We start from the raw sequence: 23,372 nt of genomic DNA on the forward strand, positions 1-23,372 counted from the left end.
GCCTTTGGCTTATAACCTTTGGAAAACAAAATCTCCTCAGTTGTAAGACTTTCTGTAAAACAGTAATACAGCACAGGCAAATGTCCCTGGCCAGAAACCAGAGCTGAAAAAAGGCAGGGTGTTGTACCATAAGCATATCACATCAATGTTCACCTGCCTCAAGGTTGCATTGTTAATGGTGGTGTCACTTGAGAACTTAAATCTGCTTCCTTGCTTGGGATTGGCAAGATTCATTGGGCCATCACTTTCGGTGCTGTAGTGTTTCAGGACTATATAACAAGCTGATGTAACTGTAAATATATTTAGATCTACTTTGTTTTTTCTCTTTTCCAGCATTCTTTCAAGATGTCTACTGTGCATGAAATTTTAAGCAAGCTCAGTCTTGAAGGAGATGTAAGTATTATCTAAACAGGAAAAAGTTTTCTTACTTAAATGCCCTATGTTTCTTTCACAGGGCTGTGTACCAGCAATTGTTCTGAGCTGTACAGTTTACAGGATTCCACACAGCTCTTCTGCTTAAACTTTCACTGACTAAAAACCTAGTCAGCAGTGATCTGTTTTCAGCCACAAAGCAGCTGTAAACCATAGGACAATTATATAAATTAATGGCAATTCTTCTAACTGGCCAGCAGCATGAGCATTATTCATGTGCTGGGCCATAATGAAAGAGGTCACAGGACAAACTGGCTAATTTGGTCCCCTGTTCTTCCAAAGGAACAAGTGAGTTAAGGATCATTAGAGAAGATGGAAATGTGTTTGGTTTTGCTGATACCTTCCAAGATTATTTTTTTTCTTCTTTTTTTTTTTTCTTTTCAGTTGAAAATGAAGAATGTCACTTAATAGGAATTAAAATATTTGGGTTCTTATTCCTATAATGGTTGTCACCAAAATCAAACTACCTCTTGATAAAGCTTACTTTCTCAAACGTCTTTTCTCGTTTTCTCTTTTGAAAAGTGTAAAGATCTTGGTTTTGACTGTGTATTTTTCACCACATCTGCCCTTGATAGTTTTACTGAAGTACTGGAAAGCCACACTCTTGATTTCTTATGTTACAACATTAGATGGTAGGGTTACCAGTGTAGTGTCAGGATATTGTGCCATAAATTTGTGGTTCATTGATTGTCACTGAAGAGGAAGTGAATCTTATCCATGTAAAGCTGATTTTATACTGCAAAAGCAATCAACTCCTCAGATTTCTTAGCTGCGTTTCTTTCAATAGAGTATTACTTTTGGCATAATATTTGAGCAATCTGTTATTAAGGGCAGAAATGTTTCTTCCGTGATGCTCGTCAGTAGTTGCAAAAGTCAAATTTGAATACTGTTCCATGCCAGCATTTTCCTCAGAAATCCTGCCACGGAGTGTTAGAAATAAGAGGCAGTTGGTTTGTTTTGTAGATCCTAAGTTGGACACCAGAATTATTAAGTAACTAGCTTGCAGTAAGGATTTGCCTGGTTCCCTGATGCAATGATTCAGCAACTGATGTTAAATACGGTACTTCATCCACCTGTTTTTCTCCAAATAAAGTTTTTTAACCTTGAGGGTATAGAGTGGTCAGAGATGAGCTCAAGTCCTGTCCTGTGCAGTAAGAAATTTCTGCGTTATGCATCAGTGGTACAGTGATTGATTTGTTTCAAGACAAAGCAAGTGGATTGTTTGCTTCAGACTGCTCTCGTCTTCTCCTTCCTTTAAGGAAAGGAGAGAGTTGAGATGAAATTAATCTATGCTTGTAGTTTCTGCATCTATCCACACAGGCATATGGAAGGATTCTGTAGCAGAGATCTTGGTGTTAGGCTTTGTCATGTGCTCCATCTTTGCACTGAGAACTGGAAGCCCGTATTTTAGTCAGCACAAGGTTACCTGCTGGATGATGTCAAGTTACTCAGTTTCCAGATGTAATTGATGAATTTTTTTTTTTTTTTGAGGACAGGGAATACTACGATGCACATCTTGAAAGGGTTCTGGTTTTCTTAGAAGAAATTAAGCCACTTCAACCTTACTGTTAATGGTGTGTCCTTTTCTCTCATGTTCTGCTCTTCCCTGTAGGACTGAAATCATCAAGCTCAAAGGAAGTATACCAGTGGGAGGACCTCTGAAACACATTGTATATGTGGAGAGAGAAAAAAAAAAAATTAGAACTTTCTCTGCTTTAGTCTGTCCCAGACTGCTTGTGTTGTTACATACTAGATGAACTTTTACTGCCATGTCCTGGAAAATTTTGCATTGAACTAAATTGAAAGCCAGTCAGAGAAACTCTCTTCTCTGAAAACATATGGTACTATTGCTGTGGTACAGTAGTGTACCACAGTAATTGCAGACCATATAGTCTGGAATTTAAATGGCTGATTTTCCTAGGCAGAATAATTGCCCTGTGTCTGCTCCACCAAAGTACTCTATACTTTGCTCTATCAGGTGACTGTCTTACCTTTGAGGATGGTGAATTCGAAGCTGGCCCATTTATTAATAGACTAGCCAGCAGGTGGTTTCTCTTTCCTGGCTGTACACACACAAGGTGCTTCCTGCATCTTTTGACCAGCATCAGGGGATCTGAGTCCAGTTTGTTGGTTGCATTGGATGGAAGGACAGGGGAAAGACAGCTCCCAAATTGCAAATATGCTATGTAGTTTCTCAGTGTATTAGAACGTCTTACAGTAAAATGCTCTGTCCAGGTGACCTGGAAAATCCTAGAGGGGTGGAAGGCAGGATACCCATCTGCTAAGCTCACCAGGTGATTTGCTTCAGACTATGCAGTAGTGCTGGGTAATTGTAAGTGGGAAATGACTGTGTATACTAATGGGCTTTGGTTTAGGAATCTTTCGGGCACGCGGATTTCTCTGAGGCTGCATTGCACGTCTCCGTTTACTGTTTCTGGTGGTGATTTGATCTGCTAACAGGGAAGGCTGTGTTTTGAGGTGTGGCTGTGGGCCAAACTAGGGCCACTTTGCTCGATTTTGCTGATGGTAAGAAAAGAATGGTTGAGTTTATCAGTGCTTTTTTGACTTCCCATCTCCAGGGCATAACAGTGTCAAGAAGGCACACTGGTTGCTTGCCAGAGGAATCTCTTCAGGGCAGTGTGACCTCTAGAGGATAGTCAAATGCAGTCAAAAAAAAGTGATTTTTTTTTTTTTTTTTTAAATCTAAAATTTGTCCTTCTTTTAACAATTTGAATGTAAAAAGATCCTCCAGGGATATTAAACTATCCCTATATAGCTTTAGTCCTGTTTATGAACCTGGTTTTCTGTTGGGTTTAGGGACTGCAACAAGTTTACAGGTATCTTTACCAAGAAAGCTTAGACATGCATGGACTTAAGAAACAGCTACGGCAGTTTCAGGTGTTAATAACTACACCTTTCTACCAGAGGTTTAAGTCTCTCATTTGAACTCAGGAGAGTGGGATTTGTGAATACTTTGCTTGTATGAAAATCTGTGGTTAAACCTGCCTGTGGGACATGATACAAGCTAAACTGTTAGCTTACACTGATGCAGCTGAGAACAGTTGAATCTCCCTCCCTGGTCTGGTGACCTCCTCTTTGAAGTTGTAATCCTCAGGAGAGGGCAGTAATAAACAGCTGAAAAAAAATCTGGTAACTTTAAAACCTTGCAACTGTTTGCTAAGTGAACTTACCTGCAAGTCCTCCTACTCTTAGAAGAATTAATGTGAACTGTCATTTGGTTTTGTTAGCCTCATGCTGCTTAAACCAAGTATCTGCAGGCATAGAGTTTCAAAAGGAGATTGAGAGTAATTTATACTTTCTAAGATTATTTTGTTGCTAACTTTAAAGTCTGTGAGATAGGACACAAAACTTGTTCTGACTGACTTACTCATTGGTAATCTTCATCTCCCTGCACTTTTTTTTTTTTTAAATTATATTCTATAATCCAAAGTAAAATATTGGCTTCAAATGTAAAATACTTCAGACTTATACTTTCTTTGTAGTCAATTACCTTCATATCCATCCAGAAAACTCCAGATTTTAGAAGACTGGAATTTAGTGAGTAAACTTGGAATGTGTTAGAGTTTAGCTGCAATAATATGTAATATCTATTTGGATGTATTACTTGTTATAGTAAGCATGGCTATGAGTGAATTTCTGGACAATACACATGGGGAGAATAGAGTTCAGTGGCTTTTGGAAGAATTCCATTTTCACAGATACCTGATAGTAGGTTCTGTATTTTAATATTTGGCTAAATACCAGTTAACCAAGAAGGATGTGTTCCATTAACTGCAGCAAGGACAAGATTACATGTTTTAACTTGGAGGTGTTTTTTCTTCTTTTTTTTTTTTTTTTTTTTTTAGCATTCTCTTCCACCAAGTGCATATGCCACAGTTAAGGCCTACTCAAATTTTGATGCTGACCGGGATGCTGCAGCCTTGGAAACAGCCATCAAGACCAAAGGTGAGGAACACGGAATGTGACTTTGATTCTACTTGTAAGATAGAATGCTGGTGTTAAAATAAAATATATAAAAAAAAACCAAACCAAACCAAACAAAAACAAAAAAAACCCAACCAAACAAACAACAACAACAACAACAACAACAAAAAACAAAAAAAAAAAAACCAAAACAAACACAAACTACTATTTCTTGAAACTGATGTTTATATATCCTTACTCTAGGATACCTGTTTTAGGGGGTGTTGGATTGCTCAGACCTCACTGATGAAACCTTGACTGAGTTAAATTTTGAACTCTGTAAATGCATGTTTTAGATAAACTTTTGAAGTTTGCAGCCAGGAGTTGTTGAAGTTAGCACTGAAAATGTCCACTTTTTTCTGTTTACTCATCAGTACTTCAAATTCTACTACTTTTCTGCCACTGAGAATGAAGTACCAACTTCTATGGCAGTGATTTGGGACCGAACTATGAATCATGGATTTCTACTATATTATTGGGTTGGGCATGTCCTCTTTCAGCTCTCCAAACAGCTGAATAGGGATGGTTCGAACCTTTTTCTCTGGGTTTTGAATGAAGTACTCCTGTATCTTGTATTAATTTGGGGTCAAAGAAAGTCCTAGAAACAGAGTGTAGTTTCTGAAAAGATATTGTAGTATTTCAGGGGCAGCGCGATGTGAGAGTCCCCTCCTTCTCCAAGCCAGGCTCTCAGGTAGGCTGCCATCTCCTTATGTAAGTGCCAGGATCCAGCACTTCACTGGCTGGTAGGAAACCATGATGGAAAGATGCAGCTGCATGGAAAAGCATGGCATACTGAAACGATCTTGAGTACAGGGAGTACAAACTACAACTTGTAGTTATACCTTGGTGGTGCTCCCAGGGCAGTAGTCTTCTGTCCATGTCCTGCTCTGTAACAAAGAAAGGGTGTGCCATGCTTTCCAGATTTCCTTCAGGCCAGAGAAGCAACAGCTGGATGTAACTGGAACTGCCAAGTCTTTTGTCTGCATGTCAGGAGAGGGAGAAATTTAAAAGCTAAAAAGCTTCTCATCATCAAGAAATGCAGTCTTCCATCAGTACCAACAAAGCACGTTTGACTTGCTAGAGAATGTAAAATATTGCCCTTCCTCAACAAGCATAAGGCTGTTCAGTTTCTGTGTGATGCTCTGTTGTGCCCTGTGTATAGATTAGCTCAACTGTATGAGCTAAATAGAAGGAACTAACCAAGTAGAAGAGTACTAACAGAGCATGTGTTAGGCTTCCTTTTAGTGCTTTGTAGGAGAAAAGCCTACTGAAGTCTCTCTTCTGTTGCAGAGTTACTCCCTACCATTGTGACTTGCTGTATCTCAAATGCTTTGTTTAACAGTTTTATTGTCAGACAGGTTTTGAATAGGTAATTACCTGCAACCTAAACCGCAATCTTTTATTGAGGTTTCATGGTATACATTTTTATTCTGTGACTGGCAGAATTCAAACACAGGTTTGGCGTAGGAAAGTTCATTTAACGTCCATCTTTAATAAATTAATTATATGCAGAAATTGGTAAAATTACTATGAAGTCTTTTGTTAGTTTGAATTCACGGTTTATATAGCATGTCCAACATGCCCATTCCTTTTAAAAGAGTTTTTAAAGTTACAGAGTAAAAGTTTAGAGGGAATGTGCTGGTGGGAGAGGATAGTGCCTGAAGTCCACCAAACTGCATCAGTTACATATTAAGAATATTAATAGTATAATAGAATCATTAAGTTTGGAAAAGACCTCTAAGACCATCACCCAACACTGCCATGGCCATTAAACCATGTCCCCAAGTTCCACATCTACATGTTTTTTGAAAAAAAAAAAAAAAAAAAAAAAAAAAAGACAACAAAAAAAACTATTTTTTTTTTTAGGGTGCATGGGGACTCCACCATCTCCCTGGGCAGCCTGTTCCAATGTCCCACTACTCTTTCAGTAAAGAAATTCTTGATAATATCTGGTCTAAACCTCTTCAGGTGCAATTTGAGCCCATTTCCTCTCATCCTATCGCTGGTTACTTGGGAGAAGACCCAACACCCATCTCACTCCAACCTCCTTTCAGGTAGTTGTAGGGAGCAAGAAGGTCTCCCCTCAGTCTCTTCTCCAGGCTAAAAAATTTTTACTATTTTTACTAAACAGTATCTCATTGCAACATGGTTTGGTGAAATCTTGTTAAGCAAAATAGCAGAACTGAAATCATGGTTGTATTTTATCTAATTTTTTCTCACTTGACTTCAGTGGAGTCAGAATTTTTTTCCACGGAAGTAAGACCCTGCACACCATGAGCTCAGATGACTAGTCCTAGGACTGTGTCAGTGCCAGACAGGCGATGGTGCTGAGGTCTCAGGACGGCTAATCACACACATCTCCCACTAATTTGATGCCAGCTGCGATCCCGCTTCATTCATATAGTTTGATGACCTGTGTAGTACCAGTTAGGGCAGAAATAGCTTCTGGTGTTCTGGCCATGCTGTCTTTGAAAATTAAATTTAAAAGAACAGTTTTCTAGTAAATGAGCTGAATGAATATATGCCAGCTCTGTTCTCACCGTGGCCTAGAAAGTTAAGTGGCTGTCCATATCATCCATTTTGTTCAGAACAATTCTGGTGCTGGTGATGTATCCCATGGAAATTCAAAGATGGTGTCTTTTAAAACAAAGAAATTAAAAACTCTTAAGTGATCATTTTGGTTGTGTTAATTTCCACTTTTTTTTTTTCTAATTGAGCCATAACACTGAAATCTTATGAATGCAACAGAGTATGTCTTCTATAAAGAAAGTTGTTATTAAGAGGTGTGTTTTTATTTTTTTTCAAGGTTTACTTCTCCCCACCACCATCAAATACATTTCCCTTTGCAAGATATTTTCCTTTTTAAAAAAAAAGTGTCTCATTTTCTGCTGCCAATTGATAAGAATGCACACATAAAATCTGCCCAGACACAGTAAATTTGGAAATAAACTTTAGTTTCATTACCCTGAAACTTCCAGAGATTTTGTTGAACAGCAAAGAAGCATGTTTAAGCTGCTCTCCTACTCCACCACACCTCAGCAGATGTGAGTCAGCATTCTCTCCATGCAGCACGATTCCCAAGTGTGAAGTACAAGCACTTTTTTTTTCCCATTATGTTCCAGAGGAATGAGTTAACTTCATATTCCTATCCATAAAGCATATGAATAAGAAACTTGGATGGTGTCATTTGTGGGCCTTCTAATCTATCAGAATTGTGATAAAATTTGAAAATATAATTTCTTTTATGAACGCCAAGAATCGTTTAAATTTAGAATTCAGTAAAAAGCTTAAGACGTTGACTTACGGTGTGGCTCTGCAGTAGCTGAAAGGCTCAAGGTCTGTTGCTGGACTAGGGGAATTTGTCTTCTTTTAAAGAATGGGAAAACTTTAAAACGTGCAGGAGTAGATCATGGCTGAAATGTGCAGTCAGCGTGTTTTCAACCCAAAATTTGTAACTAAGACATACGATGCTTTCCAGGGCCTTTTACTTTTGCAGGCCAAGCTCGTGTGAATAAAAGCACTGATGTAGGTCTGCCTCAGCATGAGAAAAGGATGTGGGGCTAACAAGTGCGGTATTTCATCATGAAAAATATGGTGAAGATGGAGAAAGGAATTTTGAACATGACTCATGGTTTTAGATTCTGTAGCCAGCGGCTAAAAAGATCTTGTGCAACAGTCACACTTTGTATAATTAATTTTATAGTATCTGCTGCAGTCCTTTGTTTCAAGTTGCCATGAGGTTTCTTTGGGTAATAAGAAAGATAAATGTAAATGGATTCTTGCAGGGATCTCACTCCTGTTAGTAGCTGCTGATCCAGTCCTTGCTTTCTATTTTTTATTTCAAAAAATAATCATTTACACTGATGTATGTGCAAATATGAAAGAAACTATTCATAGTACCTGTGGTAAATGGAGAAACCATAGTTGAAACTCTGGGTCTGTTTTGAGCTCTTTGCTAGAGAGCCACCTATTTGCTTCAAAACCTGGCATGCAACTCGCCAGAGAAAATGACTTTCATTTAGTACATAAGCTTTCTCTTGCAGAAGAATATGCGCTGCAGTACGTGTGCAATATTTAGAAATAATTTTGCCTCTTCTAAACTGCATCCAGTCAAACAAATGGTTACACAGCACATTATAGGTTAGCTTGAGACTTGAGCATAACAATGAGAGCCGTTCTAGCTGTCTCCTCCGTCCCTCTGCTTATGAACTGTGCTGCCTCTTCGGTTTGGGAGACTTTATCATTTAGACATTACTTCCAGTTGTGCTGTTACTCTCTACCTGTCCAGGCAGCTTGAACGTCATGTCCAGGCAGCTTTGGTTAACCAATAATGTACATGAACCTTTTCAGTTCTGTTCAGATACATTCAATGTTGGAGTGTGCCATGCTAGTTTCCTTATTTATTTGTTACGGCAACTCCTTCCCCTGGCTGCTTTCTGTACCTGTTGCTAACAGTTCCTTTGTTTTACCTTGTAGTAGGCAGGGCTTGCATTTCTAAACATTCTCCTTTGAATAATGGAGGCCAGCTTCTCACAACAGCTGTCTCTGTAAGCTCATAGTAAGAGAAAGCATTTAAGTTTAATGCTTAGTTAAGGAACACAAATACAGCTTGTTTGGCTTTTTTGTGTTGATGTAAATGAACGAATAGTAGCTGTCCTTGTGGAGAATGCTTTGAGAGACTTGGATGTTTGCAGGGTGTAGCAATTGTGTGTCTGCTGGCTTAGAGCCCTATCATAAACTACAGAGATAACTCAGATGCGGCAGGTTCGTTTCAAGAAGCTCAAGAGCCTCCTATACAGCCAGACTATGGGATATCTTTTGTGTTGCCAAGACCAAGCTGCAGAAGAGAATTGTGATCAGAGGAGGAACTGTGCCAGTCCAAAGAATGCAAGTTCAGGAGAATACTGTTTGAAAGCAGCAAGTGAAGTGGGGAAAATGAGGGAATCTGAAGTGCAAGTTAGTAGTCGAAGGCAGGAGCAAGTGGAAAAGTGACAAGATGATGCCTGCATTGGAAAGAACATAGAGTAGCAACTAGCTGTATCTAGGAAATAACATCTGGAAATCTTGCTTCCTGTACGACATAAAAACTTGTTCTTTGTGTGCATTGACCTGTGTTGATGACCCCTACAGGATCTAAAGCTGTGGTGTCCAATAGGCTCTACTGACAGACAGAGGATCTAATCCTAGATGTGTGCTTTGGTTTTTAACTTACGATAAATCTTAGCGATCTTCTTGAATTCAGCCTGCAGTAGCATTTGAGTGTGTGGATTTTTAAAACTAAACTTTCACTGATACGTAGTTCACTTAAGAGAGAAGTTGGGTGTTTGAGTATCCAAGTCCACTAGGCATGCTGGTTAAAACTCAGCATGGACCTTCAAGTGATGATTTCAAAAAAACAGCACATATGTACTACTTCTAGTATCAAAACTGTATTCTGAGCCTCTGAGGTGCTGAGAGAGTGAAGTGTACTGATTTATTTTCCCATTTTTATGTCTGAAGTGCTAGTTAAACAGAAAATAGCACTGCTTTATTAAGAAGCCTGAATTGAAAAGGTTGTACTGAAAAGACAGGGCAGGCTTTAGTAAGTGTAAGTTCATGTCAGTTTTGAAACCTGTGCTCTTTATCAACATTCTGCAGAATGCTGAGTGACCAAACACATGTACATAGACACCCAAGTAAAGCAGAAGTAACAAAGCTGGTCACAAACTAGACTTTGTTGAGGTGTATATGTGCTTCTGTGCACAAAGATCTGCAACACATCAAAATTTTGGACTGTAGTAATTGGTTGCCCTTTTTCCAAGGCCAGGACACAACATACATGAACTAATAAGAGCTGTTGAGCTCTGCTTCAGACAACACATATGCTGTGTTTTGAGTGTTGGAGAAGATAATAATAAAAAGAGAACAGTAACAAGAAAGCTTCTTTAACTTTTCATCTTATGTCTTTGTAGGTGTGGATGAGGTCACCATCATCAACATCCTGACAAACCGCAGCAATGAACAGAGACAGGATATTGCTTTTGCCTATCAGAGAAGAACCAAAAAGGTAGCAAAATATGAAGAAATGCCAAGTACTTAATATTATTCTTGTGGATGGATTTTGTTTATTCAGGGCTTGTGTGTTTCATGGTTAACTGGATGTAAACTGAAGTATTACTTGGTTATCTTTCACGGAAATTAAAGATGAATCTATTTTTCCATGCTGTCACAGTTTAGGGATGGTGACACTTCAAAATCTGTTGAGTATGCATAACTGGGACTGAAGTCTTTTGGGCAGACAGTGGTTTTCTAGCACCTCTGGGAATCACAATGGGTGACATATTGGGCAGCCAACTACAGGACTAGGTAAAGTACACTAAACAGTCATGCAAAGACATTGACATGAAATACTTCAGTTTGAAGGAGAAGATAAAAGGGAGATGCTTTAGGGTATTGATTTATTTAAAAAATATTTTTAAGACAATTCAGCATAAAGAAAGCATTCTGTAGTAGTATTCCCAGAGCTAACTTAAATGAGAAAAGACTGTAGTTAGTGCCCTACAACCGCTAGAGATACAGAACAAAGTGATAGGAGTTCAACTATCACTAGATACTACCATGTCAGAAATACCTGAAGTACTGCTCTATTGATGGAGAGAAATCTGTAAAAAGTCTGCAGAATTCTGCATGAGTCTTTCTTTCTGGAAGGCAAGAGCTGTTCTCTTGATTTTTGAAGTTTTGAGAAGTTGATGTTTTATGCCTAAGAAAAACAGGAAACTTGTATAGAGTTAGGATTATAATGAGTGTGTCTCTTTCAGATGTGCCAGACCACAAATGATAGCTCTCCAATAGCAGCCCAGAATGCTCATCCGAAACCAAATGTAAATCTAGGGTTATATTTTGGAAATTCATCAGCTTTTGTGCATGGCTCACATTGGCACGTGCAGAAGCACGCCCAGGTTGATCGCAAGCATGTGTGCACACCTCTGCACCCTGACAGTCATGCCCTGGGGCACTGGGAGAATCATCTGTGTTAAGGGGGACCCTGGTTTTGTTTACTGTTTTGCATGACCACAAAAATGCACTGTTGGGAAAATCCGCAACTTCTTTTATCTACTTCTCTCTCACCTGTTTTCCTTGCTGCAACCCAAGAGCAAACTGAATTTATCCAGTTTAGCAAGCGCCAAAGACTAAAATGGTCTGTAGAAACAATGGAAGTCTGCAGCAGAAACCACTTAATGAAATGAACAAGTGAATGGCAAGAGAGGAGGAAGTAGGATATGAGAAGGTCTGTAGCTGTATCTCTTGGGGACAGTATCCCATGGTGGTCTTTGGTGACAGGTTTGCAACGTGTTGTGTTGTGCTGGGGCACCCATTTTGCGAGTTATGGAATTTCTGAATAGATATTTATAATTTTTCAAAGTCACAGATCTATCTCTAAGCCTGCTATATGAGGGCAGGTGCTTGTGGTGTAGCTTGAAGTGTTTTGTTGCAGTTACTTTTGTAAATCCTGTTGTAGAGATTAGTATTCGCTTCAGCCCTAACACCAAAGTGCAAAGGTTGCAGAAACTTCACTCAGCTAATTGGAATTCATGGCATTGTCCTAAAACTTATAAAATAAATATGCAGTGTCATTGCTGTTTCAGCTTATGTCTGAAGAATGTGTTTTCACACAAATAAATGATGGAATATTGTATTCAAAATTGAGTTATTGTACTAAAATATTTCTTAGACTAAAGCAGCTAGGTGCTGAAAACCCCCATTCACTATCTTGGTCAATCTGTGCAGTAAGTGCATATAGCATTAGCATTTATTAGTGCCCTGGACTAAATGGGTGACTGGAAATGAACTAGGTGCCTTGGCTCTTTATCTCTCTGGCATAACCTTAGCTGCAGTTTTGCTGAGATCATTTCTCTACCCCTCTTTCCCCTGCCCTTCAAGCTCACAAATTGTTATTGGAGAAACCAGCAACTGAAATGCAGAAATTCTCTTCTGAATGCTAAAGACTTAACTTCAACTTAGGGAATACGTTGAGCTGTGTGAACCCCAGGCTTGATCCCAGGGGTGTCAACTTTGTAACTACCCTACAATGAAGCTGATAATACAAATTGCATCTGAAACCCATAAAAGAGGAGATTCCTCTATTTGCTACAGATTTGCATGTGTCCTATGAAGTGAACATACTTGACTTTCTTTTTCTAGGACTGACTGACAATTAATAATAGAGACCTTGGCTACATTCTTGAATACAAGGATAATTTTTTTTTTTATTATTTTTTTTGTGCTTAGGGATGATTTTTTCTCTTCACTAGCTGCTTGGGAACTCAGCCTGTACTGTGCCGTCGATTTTCCAAAGTCTTAGCTAGTAAAGGCCTGGGATAATAGGAAAATTACAAATAATACTCTGCCGATGGAGAAATGCTGACCACAGGGGGTCAAACTCAGATCCATCTGTGTTTATTAGCTCCAACAGTGTCAGTGCTTCAAGACTGGAGCAGAGCTGTTCAAACATGTCTGCACCATGCTTCCCAGTACTTTGTCAGCAGATTTCTTCTTTTCAGAGGATGAGAAGATATTCCTTTGCCCTAATTTCTTTCTTAGGCTTTCATAAAAGAAAAGCTCTTTACGTTCAGTTTCCCTGAGAGTTGTGTAAGAAACACTTGCAGGCTTGGAGACTTGAAGCACTACAGGCTAAATTTCTCTAGACATCAGAAGTGAGCTTTAATTGTTTTCTTCTGTTATCTCTCCTTTTTTTACAGGAACTTTCTGCAGCACTCAAGTCTGCACTGTCAGGTCATTTGGAGGCAGTGATCTTGGGCTTGCTGAAGACACCAGCACAGTATGATGCCTCTGAACTGAAAGCTGCCATGAAGGTAAATGAGTTTTGTAATTTAAGTCTATGTTTTGTAATAATAGTCTGATGTCACTGTCTCAAAAATGAGTATGGATGTTTTATCCAAGGCCACAGTTTTCCAACAAGTCCACTGAGTTTTTTTTTTTTGTACTACAGTTTAAGTATCCATCTGCAAGGCACCCAACGTGAGAGAAATTCTGGATCCATGTAATCATGCAGTCCTCTCTTTCAGAGAAAATTTTCATCTGGCCAGGAATAGCTGATAGGCTGCTCTGACTGCTTGTTGCCTTGAGACCAGAAAACTGCTCTTAAAAATGGTGTATAGGTTCATAGTGCAAAAAACTATTAAGGGAGCAGATGTTACATAGAGTCATTAAATCCTCTGCTAGCATTTATAGGCTTAAGCAGTACTTTCCAGTTGCTGGGTCATATCACTGATCTTGAAAGGTCATCCTGTAGCAGACCTGCCTCTGTGTAGAACACGAGGAGGAGGAGGAGACATCGAAAGCAATCTTAGGAGAAACAGCACAGCAGTGAATCACTGTATTCAGTCCCCTACAATCACAAGCAAACACAGAATAGACTGCTAGTTTAGAAGGATCTGCTCTGCAGGCCACTGAAATAAGCCTATGAGACGTGCTCATGCCTGTGTGTTCATCTTTTCAAGCAAACTAAGGTTTGAGAATTTGTATTTGTCATCATCACTTAAATTAGGACTGTTCTTGATGAGGTTATTTTTTTAAAAAAATATTAAGAAAACAAGTATCAAAATGTGTTTTCAAATTCAGAACAAGACCGAAAAAAAAAAAAAACAATTAACTGATTTCTTCAGACTATGAAAAAGGAGTTATAAAACAAATAGGCAAACAGCAACACCACCTCCACCACAACCTCCCCCAAAAATGCCCTCAAACTCCCAAACCCAAAAAACTAACACAGTATGGTGATGGTAACTCTTTAAGAATGGGACAAAGCCCTTCTTGGAGTAATCGGATGCTGCCCTCTTCTGGTTTAAGTAGAGGCTATCCATAATTTACTGTACATCACATTATTTTGGGCTGGGGCGGGGGGAAGTGGTTTGGGTTTTCTTAACTGTCTGACATATGATGTATTTAGGATGAGGATATACTTATACAGCTGTATTTACAGCTCAAAGACCAAGCCACTACCTCAGAGTAGCCAAAAATGTAGAGTATTTTATTCTCTCCATAGGTCAGCTATCCCCATCCCCCAAGTACCTAGTCTAACATTCTGCGTTTGCCTGAACTTAGGTTTGATAAACAGAGCATAAGCTATGAAAGGGGAATTAAAGGTGGGTCAAGCAAAGTTATTATTGAGGAGTTAATTATTTTTCTCGTATGCATTCTTACAAAATACTTAAAATATTTAGAAACTTAGATGTTATTAGCCATCATTTCTTTCCCAGATACCTGTTAGAACCACGCTATGGAAAGCTTTCCTAATTCTCCTAGCTGTGAACCATTTTTATAAAATTGCTTGAGTTTAGTCTTTTTTTCTTCTATTCTTTTTAATCCCCTTCAGTAGAGACACTTCTTCCAAGGGGATAGCTTTCCACACAATTACCTCCCTTTTCCACATGTGAAAGACTGCAGCCAGGAAGTTTTCCCAAGGTGTTACCCAGCAGACTGCTCTCTTGTGGAAACCATGCCTATTTTTGCCACATACAAATTTGCGTTCTGCTATAGGTGCGCTTAACAAACAGCATCCTAACTGGAGGTGCAAGAGCATTTTTTTTGTCTGTTGGTGATGCTGGAAGATGAGGGTAATAATATTAGCATGACCATGTTCCTTGGTAGGTAAGAAAAAAAAATTGAATAGAAGAAGTCACCAGTGGAGTCTTATTGTTAAAAAAAATATTGAGTCTTGTGTATACCAAATGCCTTCACCAGTTAGTAACCCAGGCACCCTTGATGAGCACTGGAGAGAGAAGCATATTCAGCTTATCCAAGTTAGTCTTCTGTTCTGAGCTCATCCTTCAGTGTTTACCGTCTTTCTCCAGGAGCAAGAATATTGCAGTGTTGCTAGCAGGGTTTAGGTTTTTTTTTTTCCTTTTTAATTTGGCTGCTTACCTGTGTAAAATAATTGAACAAGTTTCAGAGCGCATTGATCAAGCAACGTTATTTTGGGGTAGCTGAGTTACTGTAAGGTTTAATTGGGAGCTGGTACATTTTGATGTGGTTTATAACTTTGTTACAGTGCTGATACCCACATAATGTTTAAACCAGTAGTAATGCAGCTTAGTTCAAAGTACTGATTCCTTATTGACATTGATCACAAAAGTGGCTTTGAAATATTGTGTAAGACCTCAGTTCATTCAGCATGTTCAGAACAGTATAAAAAATGAATATTTGGCTTATAGTAAATATAGTTTTATTCCTTAATATAGCTAATGGTGTAATATTGCTTCGTCCGTATTTGTGCATTGTGAAGTACATGGAAAACATGGACAATTCAAGAGGGGCTATTTACTAGCTAGATAGCAGAACATGCCTAACTCCCTGCTGACTTGAGGCCAAGGCTAATGATAGTGTCATTCTTGGCTTCGCATCTATAGTGGACAAGTTGTATGGAGGGAGGCAGGGAAGAGCAAGTTGGTTGCTGCCTGTTTGCATGCTAGATAATCAGATTTTTTTTTTCATGTGCTCTCAGTGAACAGAAGACAATCACACATGGGCCGTGATAAGTTGATCTCATCCAGTTATGCTGGTGTGGAGGCCACTGAGTGCTACAAACACAGCAAATGCACATGCCCCAGAGATAAAATCTACAGGATCTCCAAACTATTGGAGTACTGTTTTGCAACTAAAATTGTTCCATCTGGGGTTTCTCAGGCACAGTTAGCAAAAAATATCCCTCAATGATTGTGGTTCCACTGGAGCGGAGAAAAAAGATGTCTGTAAAATGTTTTTAAAATATTCAAGCATGCCTGTTTGTTTTGCACACCTAACTGAATCATGTGTGTTGCAGGGTCTGGGAACTGATGAAGACACACTCATTGAAATCATCTGCTCACGAACAAATCAGGAGCTTAGTGAAATTAACAGAGTCTACAGAGAAAGTAAGTTGATGTTGAAAGTTTCAGTGTACTACATTTTTACACTAAATTACTTGGATAAGTTCCACTCAGTGTGAATTCGGTTAGTCACACAGTATCTGCTTTTCTTGGCTGGCAGTTAGACATAAGCTACTATTTTGTACTGATGTCCTGGATATTTGGGTGTGTTCCTATAGTTCCATCTTGTTGCTTGGTAGCAAACCAATTGCAGAACATTTACTGCACATGTAAGTTGTGTCTAAATGAATTTTTTTTCTAAGCTACATGCTTTCTGTGCATAGTGACAGAATAAATGATGTTAGATTTGGGGATTCTAGGATCAGCTGTATAATAGGTAGGTGAAACTGAAATCAGTTGAAGCATACTTGTAAGTTTATTTAGTAGACCTGCAAGAAAAAACAGGATATAAAACTTGATAGAAGCATATATTCAATTTTTCAACTTTCCTTAAGCGTGCTATCTGATTGAAGCTATAATTTTTAGTTGACTAAGTAGATATGAGTGATCTAAGAGCCATCCTCAAAAAATAATACTTTTCCTTTAATATCCCTTACATTTTTATATTGGCCATTCTGGTTGATTTCATTGCAGTTCAGTAATGCAGCTGTCCGGTGCCTGTTTGTTTCCCTGAGCATCACCACAAATAGTCTGAAATGTAGCAAATGGCTGTGTGCTAATGCTTAATAGTTGTCAAGCAATTCCAGTTAAGTGCTGGCGAAATACAAAAGGACAAGCAAAAACAATGTAGCTTGAAAGGCTGGTTTTGAAAAAAAAAAAAAAATAGTATGTTATCAGCAAAGAGAATTTGCTGCTGTAGGTTAGGTAGCTGTTGAAAAGCACAAATGTGATTTTGTAGCTATATAGAGTGGGACCACTTGGGAAGAACTCACAGATTCATAGAATGGCTTAGGTTGGAAGGGAGCCTAGAGATCAGCTAATCCAACCTCCCTGCCATGGGCAGGGACATCTCTCAACTAGCCTAGGTTGCTCAAGGCCTCATCCAACCTGGCCTTGGACACCTCCAGGGGAGGAGGGCATCCACAACCTCTCTGGGCAATCTAGTCCAGAGTCTAGCCACCCTCATAATGAAGACCTTCTTTGTGAGATCTAGTCTAAACTTGCTGTCCTTCAGTTTACAAACATTTCCCCTTGTCCTGTTGCTGCATGCTTTTATGAAAAGTACCTCTCCAGCCTTCCTGGACACAATATTCCTTTGATTTATCTTAACAGCTTTTGTCTTTTGCACTGAACTTGAGGTTGTCCAATCATAAATGCACAAGTGAAGAAGTTTTAAATGCTATGTTTATCAAACAAGAAAGCATTTGTTGGCAGCTAAGAATGTAGTAATTGGATATTGAGCTTGAAGGAAAATTTCCTTCCTTTTAATAGTCTTAGGTCTTCCTGTTATCTTTCCGTGACAGACTTGGATTGGATGGGAATACTCATGACTAGCTGGTAGCAATGCTGAGTTTGTTGTATGAAAGCATGAATTTGGTTTGTCTTCCACACGCTCTTCATGCACATAAACACAGTAATTAGCAGCTGTTCTTCCTATAAAGAGTATTTGTACAAGACCATTTACTTGAAAATAATGGTTTGTGTTCTAGTGTACAAGACGGAACTGGAAAAGGACATTATCTCGGACACATCTGGTGACTTCCGCAAGCTAATGGTTGCCCTGGCCAAGGTAGGCCTGGTCATGTTTTTCTGCTTTGCCGAATGTGCCTGTGCTTTGGTAACTGACTGATAGTTGCCAGTGAAACAGTTGGGTTTCTGGTTAACTTTTACATTTCCTTAAATTTTCAATGTCTCTTAGGGAAAAATAATACTCAAATGTTGAAGGGCAAAGCATTTTGACTGAAATGCAGTATCCATGGCGGCAGCTTTGTCATGGGAATGGACCATACTGATACTCATTTAGCAAATTCAAAGTTAAAAATCTAAAGATAAAAGAATATATACATTATAAACTGCTTACTGTCTGTTAAGCCTCTTCTAAATACTGCTATCCTTGTTTGAAGGGCAAAAGGTGTGAAGATACCTCTGTGATTGACTATGAGCTGATTGACCAAGATGCTAGGGTAAGTGCTTGTAGCAAACACTAAATGGCTGAAGCTGATCAAGCTTTCGGAGATACTGAAAGTACAAGTACTGTGGGAGTGAGAAGCATTTATGAAAGTAGGTGTCTGTATTTCAGATTGGCTTGCACAGTAGTGTTTGTAGACTATCAAGGTATCTGCCACTTTGCAGTCCAGATACCTTTCATTATCAGTTTTCACTGGCTACTTACCCACTAATACCTACACAGAAGCTCTCTGCTAGTTCCCTTAGGCATTTGGAGAAAGAGAGCCTTTAACTAAAGGAAACACATGTGTTGTGAAGATTGATTGCAATCAAGTAATTGTGTGAGATTGAGAGAAGTGTCATTGAATTTAGCGGCTGATAATGTTTGCTTATTACATCTGTATCTGTCAAGAGCAATTGTACTGAGGTAAAGAGAGCTAAATACAGAGTAAAATATGTAGACAGAGGTAACTATGAAGAAATTAGTTTTGGTGTCAAGTTAGATCCACAGATCTTGCCCTGGTGGTCTGCCCAGTCATGTTCTTTTGTGTTTCTCCCACTGACACCGTTCCAGTAGTGCTTGTTTTCCACTAAGGGAATTGTATACATTTGCAGTGGCTTCTTGTGTAACTCCTAATTTTCATTATTTTACTTTTCATTCTAACCCCAGGAGCTGTATGATGCTGGCGTGAAGAGAAAGGGAACTGATGTCCCCAAGTGGATCAACATTATGACTGAAAGAAGTGTCCCTCACCTGCAGAAAGGTACTATTCAAGAGACAAATTTCTTTTTTTCCTGTAAGAGAAAATTATACTCGTGGTAACTGTTTTGTCCCAGATACAATTGAAATGAGTGTGAAAAGCACTCATAAAACATAGGAAGTCTCATAAATCTTAATTCATGTCCAAGCCGGCATTTTGTTGTTTTGGTTTTGTTTGGTTTTGTTTTGTTTGGGTTTTTTTTGTGGTTTTGTTTTTTTTTTTTTTTTGCCTTTTTTTGTTTGTTTGTTTTGATTGTTTGTTTGTGGGTTTTTTGGGTGTTTTTTGTTGTTGGGTTTTTTTTGTTTGTTTTGTTTTTCAAAAAAATATAGTTATTTCTCTGGATGTGCTAATTTCATAGTTTGCATGTGGGTAGAGCTCTTCTTTACAGCTGTAACAATGCTCAATTATGTCACGTACACTGTGAACAACAATGTTACAAATACAAAAAATATGTCTGCAAGTGACCTTGAGAAGTCCTTTAGTATTTTGCTCTGTCGCAGGATGCTTTAGCTATACCTTTCTTTTAGTGAGAGACTCTCAAAAGCAGCTCTGATATTGCTGTAGAAATGCTGTAGTATATGCTGTAAGAAGTACACAGGAAAGCCATTTGAAGACTTGGCTTTTTATGGCCTAAATGAGTGTTGTTTCAAAAAAATACTAGTGCAGGGTATAAGGTCATATTTTACCAGATTTATGGAGGCATTCAAGGGAAACAGAGGCCACAGCATAGGAACTTCACTCTCAGATGACAAAATTCAGCTGTACTTAAAGTTCTCAGAAGGACTTGGACGGATATTTCTTAATCATGTGTCTCTGCATTGCTGTCTCTGTTTTTGATTTGGGCAATTACTTTTACCGGCCCTTGGTCTGGTTTTGATTTCACCTCTTTTCTTTCTTCCAATAGTGTTTGAGAGGTACAAGAGCTACAGTCCATACGATATGCTGGAGAGCATCAAGAAGGAGGTTAAGGGAGATCTGGAGAATGCCTTCCTTAATCTTGGTGAGTCACCCTGAAAGTAAAGACTATGTTTAGAACAGGATCTTCTCAGTGCTCTTGCAGTGTGTCGTGATAAGGATAGGGCCCAACTTCCTCAGTGTTGCTGGATGAGAAATAAACTGGATGTACCCACATGATTTGATCCACTAGTGTATTTTAGGATATTACAAGTTTTGAGAAGTAGCATGTTTTTTCCCTTTGCAAAATACAAACCTTGCTTTCCAGATGAAAACAGATGCATGTGTTTTGTGATCTGTTGTTAGTTCTGCTTCTATTTGATGCAGAGGCTTAATGTTTGTTTCCCCAAACAAGCATAAACGTTGGAGCTGTAGTTGAATGTATTAAGTATGCAATACAGACGTTGGCTGGAGAGAGAACAGTGTGTCAGAGGATAAGGTGGGCAGTGGTGGATGCTAGAGGCTCATTAAAAAGCTGATCTGGAACTGAATTCTCTGAAATGAGGAGGTGGGGTGTAAGGCTGGTACTGTGGCATGAGGTGAAGATTACAATGATGTCCCCAGGTTTCAGAGGACAATCCATTTCAGACTAAGGGTGAACTAAGAGCTTTGTAATGCAAATGGAGAACAGAGAACAGCCTCAAAAGAGAGGCTTCTCCTGGATCATCGCACAGTGAGTGTTTTCAGAAAAGAGGTTGCTCTTAGGAGTGGGAGAATGAATAGTGGTGTGTGTTGAGGAGGGCCATCCTTCTGAAATGATGCTAGTGATGGGAGGGAAATACTTTCTCAGACACAAAGCATTTGTGGTTCAACCACAAGCTTAGCCAAACCTCTAAGTAAGAACTTGAGTGAAAATAATTTCTCCATATCTCCTTTTGGAGAACATTTTGCTGAAAACCTTTTTTTGACTACTTACTATGACTTTAGAAATAGCTCCAAGGTTCTGTTTTCTGCCATTCCGTATCTGGGCAGGATGTTTAACTGTTCTCAACTCTCTCTTCAGTCCAGTGCATTCAGAATAAGCAGCTGTATTTTGCGGACAGACTGTATGATTCCATGAAGGTAGGGAAGATTGTTCTTTCTTTCTACTCTTACTTTTTCTTGCCATTGTTTCATTAAGTTTTGATTCCTTAGGCACTTTTATTCATATCATATGTGGCAGGCACATAAGGAGATTTGAACAATACTACATCATTGTTAAAGCATTCTTTAACAGTTATAGGCCTAGATCATCTATTCAGGTGCATCTCATATAGGGAAATAGAGGGAAGGGTCTCAGTGATCTGTGTTAGACCCCTTGATTGTAATTAGCAAAGTTAGACACTTCTGTTGCAGGCAAGCAAGAGCAGATAGCAGAAAAAAGCTGTTTGTTGAAGTGCAAAAATAAGACACTAAATTTGCCTCAAAACATTTTCTCAAGTAAAGGGATGGAAGAGAAATGCTTGGTGACAGGCATTAGCCAATAGCAGGAAGACCTGCTGGTGAACCCGAGCTGCTGCTTGCAGTCTAAGTAGCTAGGTTTGTGACTGGTAGTTGGCCACAAACTGGAGTATGTATGAAGTATGTTCATGCTCAAATTCCTAGATCAATCACCTTAGAAGATTTAATTCATTGTATCTTTCATTACCTCATCTCACTTGCCTGTAATTTGCTGCCTTACCATTAGGTACAGTGGCCTTTTATGCATTTCAGCTATTGCAATTCTAAACATATATGTGCTTGTAGGGCAAGGGAACCCGTGACAAGGTTCTGATCAGGATTATGGTCTCCCGCTGCGAGGTTGACATGCTGAAGATTAAGAGTGAATTCAAGAGGAAATATGGAAAATCTCTTTATTATTTCATCCAGGTAGATTTTTCAGCTTTTTATATCAGTTGTATGGGCCTTCGCAGCAGTCGTCATTGGATTGATTGTACCATTAGAATTCATGGGAGGTGTTTTAAAGGCTACAGTCAGAATAATGTTATTATACATGCACTGCTGAGAAAAACACCTTTAACTTGACAGTCTACAGCTGGTACAGCTCCTGATAGCCACTTGACAGTGTATGTGGGCTTTGTGCAATCAGCTGATTTTCTTAAGAAGAAAAATCCTGTTCACCTGTCTCTATCCTCAGACCAAAGGAAAAGAAAAAACAGTCATTGCTGAATGAAAATAGAACATCTGAATGGCTGCTTTCTTTTGTTTCAGTGCCCTAAGAGTAGGCATTTTATCTAGAGTGACTTGTTCATTTATGTGATTGGGCAGGAGCTACAGGTGCTAGGTTTTATTTAACTTGGGGCATAAGTAAAGAGTTTGTACGTCTGTTTAAAAAATAGTCTTCTACCCACCGTCACAACAGCATGACACGTTAGTCTTTGTGTAGACAAAATTGAGTCAGGATCTTAACCCGGAATCTTTTCCTGAAGATGTCAATTTTAGATTATAAGCGAATTTTCAAAGTAGTGAACTTGACGTATGATTTTTTGCAGTGATCATTGAGAAGCAACAGTATCAAGTCCTTTAGCTTTCACTTATTATGTTACTTTTTTTCATACCAAAATTCTCTACCTTCTTGGTCCTGCATTTGTATTGCAAGAGTGATAATTTCAATTCACACATAAGTAAAATTCAGTCTAGATAGTCTCTTTCAGGGTGACAAGGCATCAACTGCATATCATAGCCTATCCCACGGGTTTAGAATATAATGCATATACTTTCCTATTTTGTGACTGCTTCCTCATACGTATTTTGTATTTTTCTTCCCTTGCTTTACAGCAAGACACAAAAGGGGATTACCAGAGGGCATTGCTGAACCTGTGTGGTGGAGAGGACTGAAAACTGTTATGGAAGAAACCCAAATCTGGAGACATGCCTTTTTTGCTCTTCATTTTACTGTAATCCTAGAAAAAAATTGACCTGCCTAGCTAACCTTGACTTGCCTTTATGTCTGTGAGGCCACTGATGCAGTATGCTTTCCAGTGCTGTGTGTACTTGTCTCAGCACAGTGCTCTGCTTGGCTCTGCCAAAGGTCCTAACAGCATATAACCCAAATAACCTTCCAAAAGTAAGTGAGGTTACAAGTGCTTGCAAGAGATGCTGTGCAATGTTTCTAATAAAACACAAATAAAACTGAAGTTTTACTTTAAGACAGTCTGTCTCTTTCTGACCTTTAATTTGAAAACTGTGTGAACAATCGAGATGTTTTTTAGTCTTCACTGTCCATTTTCTGTGATTTTTTTTTTTTTTCCTCCCAGAGTTCACTTCTTGTGGCTAAAGCCTCATCTTC

The 23,372-nt window shown here is 38.9% G+C and overlaps 1 protein-coding gene across 1 annotated transcript; it reads left to right on the plus strand.

The window, feature by feature from the left end:
- Nucleotides 1-335: 335 nt before the first annotated feature.
- On the plus strand, nt 336-23,133 carry ANXA2 (annexin A2). The gene is made up of 12 exons (XM_008942892.1): nt 336-393; nt 4,299-4,398; nt 10,368-10,462; nt 13,155-13,268; nt 16,238-16,328; nt 17,933-18,012; nt 18,347-18,406; nt 19,060-19,153; nt 20,055-20,150; nt 21,108-21,166; nt 21,830-21,952; nt 22,862-23,133. Exons 1-12 carry the CDS (start codon nt 346-348, stop codon nt 22,919-22,921), a joined length of 1,020 nt encoding a protein of 339 aa, XP_008941140.1. The 5' UTR covers nt 336-345; the 3' UTR covers nt 22,922-23,133.
- The last annotated feature ends 239 nt before the right edge of the window (nt 23,134-23,372 follow it).

This window comes from Merops nubicus, unplaced genomic scaffold, assembly GCF_000691845.1.
Source record: "Merops nubicus isolate BGI_N331 unplaced genomic scaffold, ASM69184v1 scaffold826, whole genome shotgun sequence".
NCBI classification, from domain to species: domain Eukaryota; kingdom Metazoa; phylum Chordata; class Aves; order Coraciiformes; family Meropidae; genus Merops; species Merops nubicus.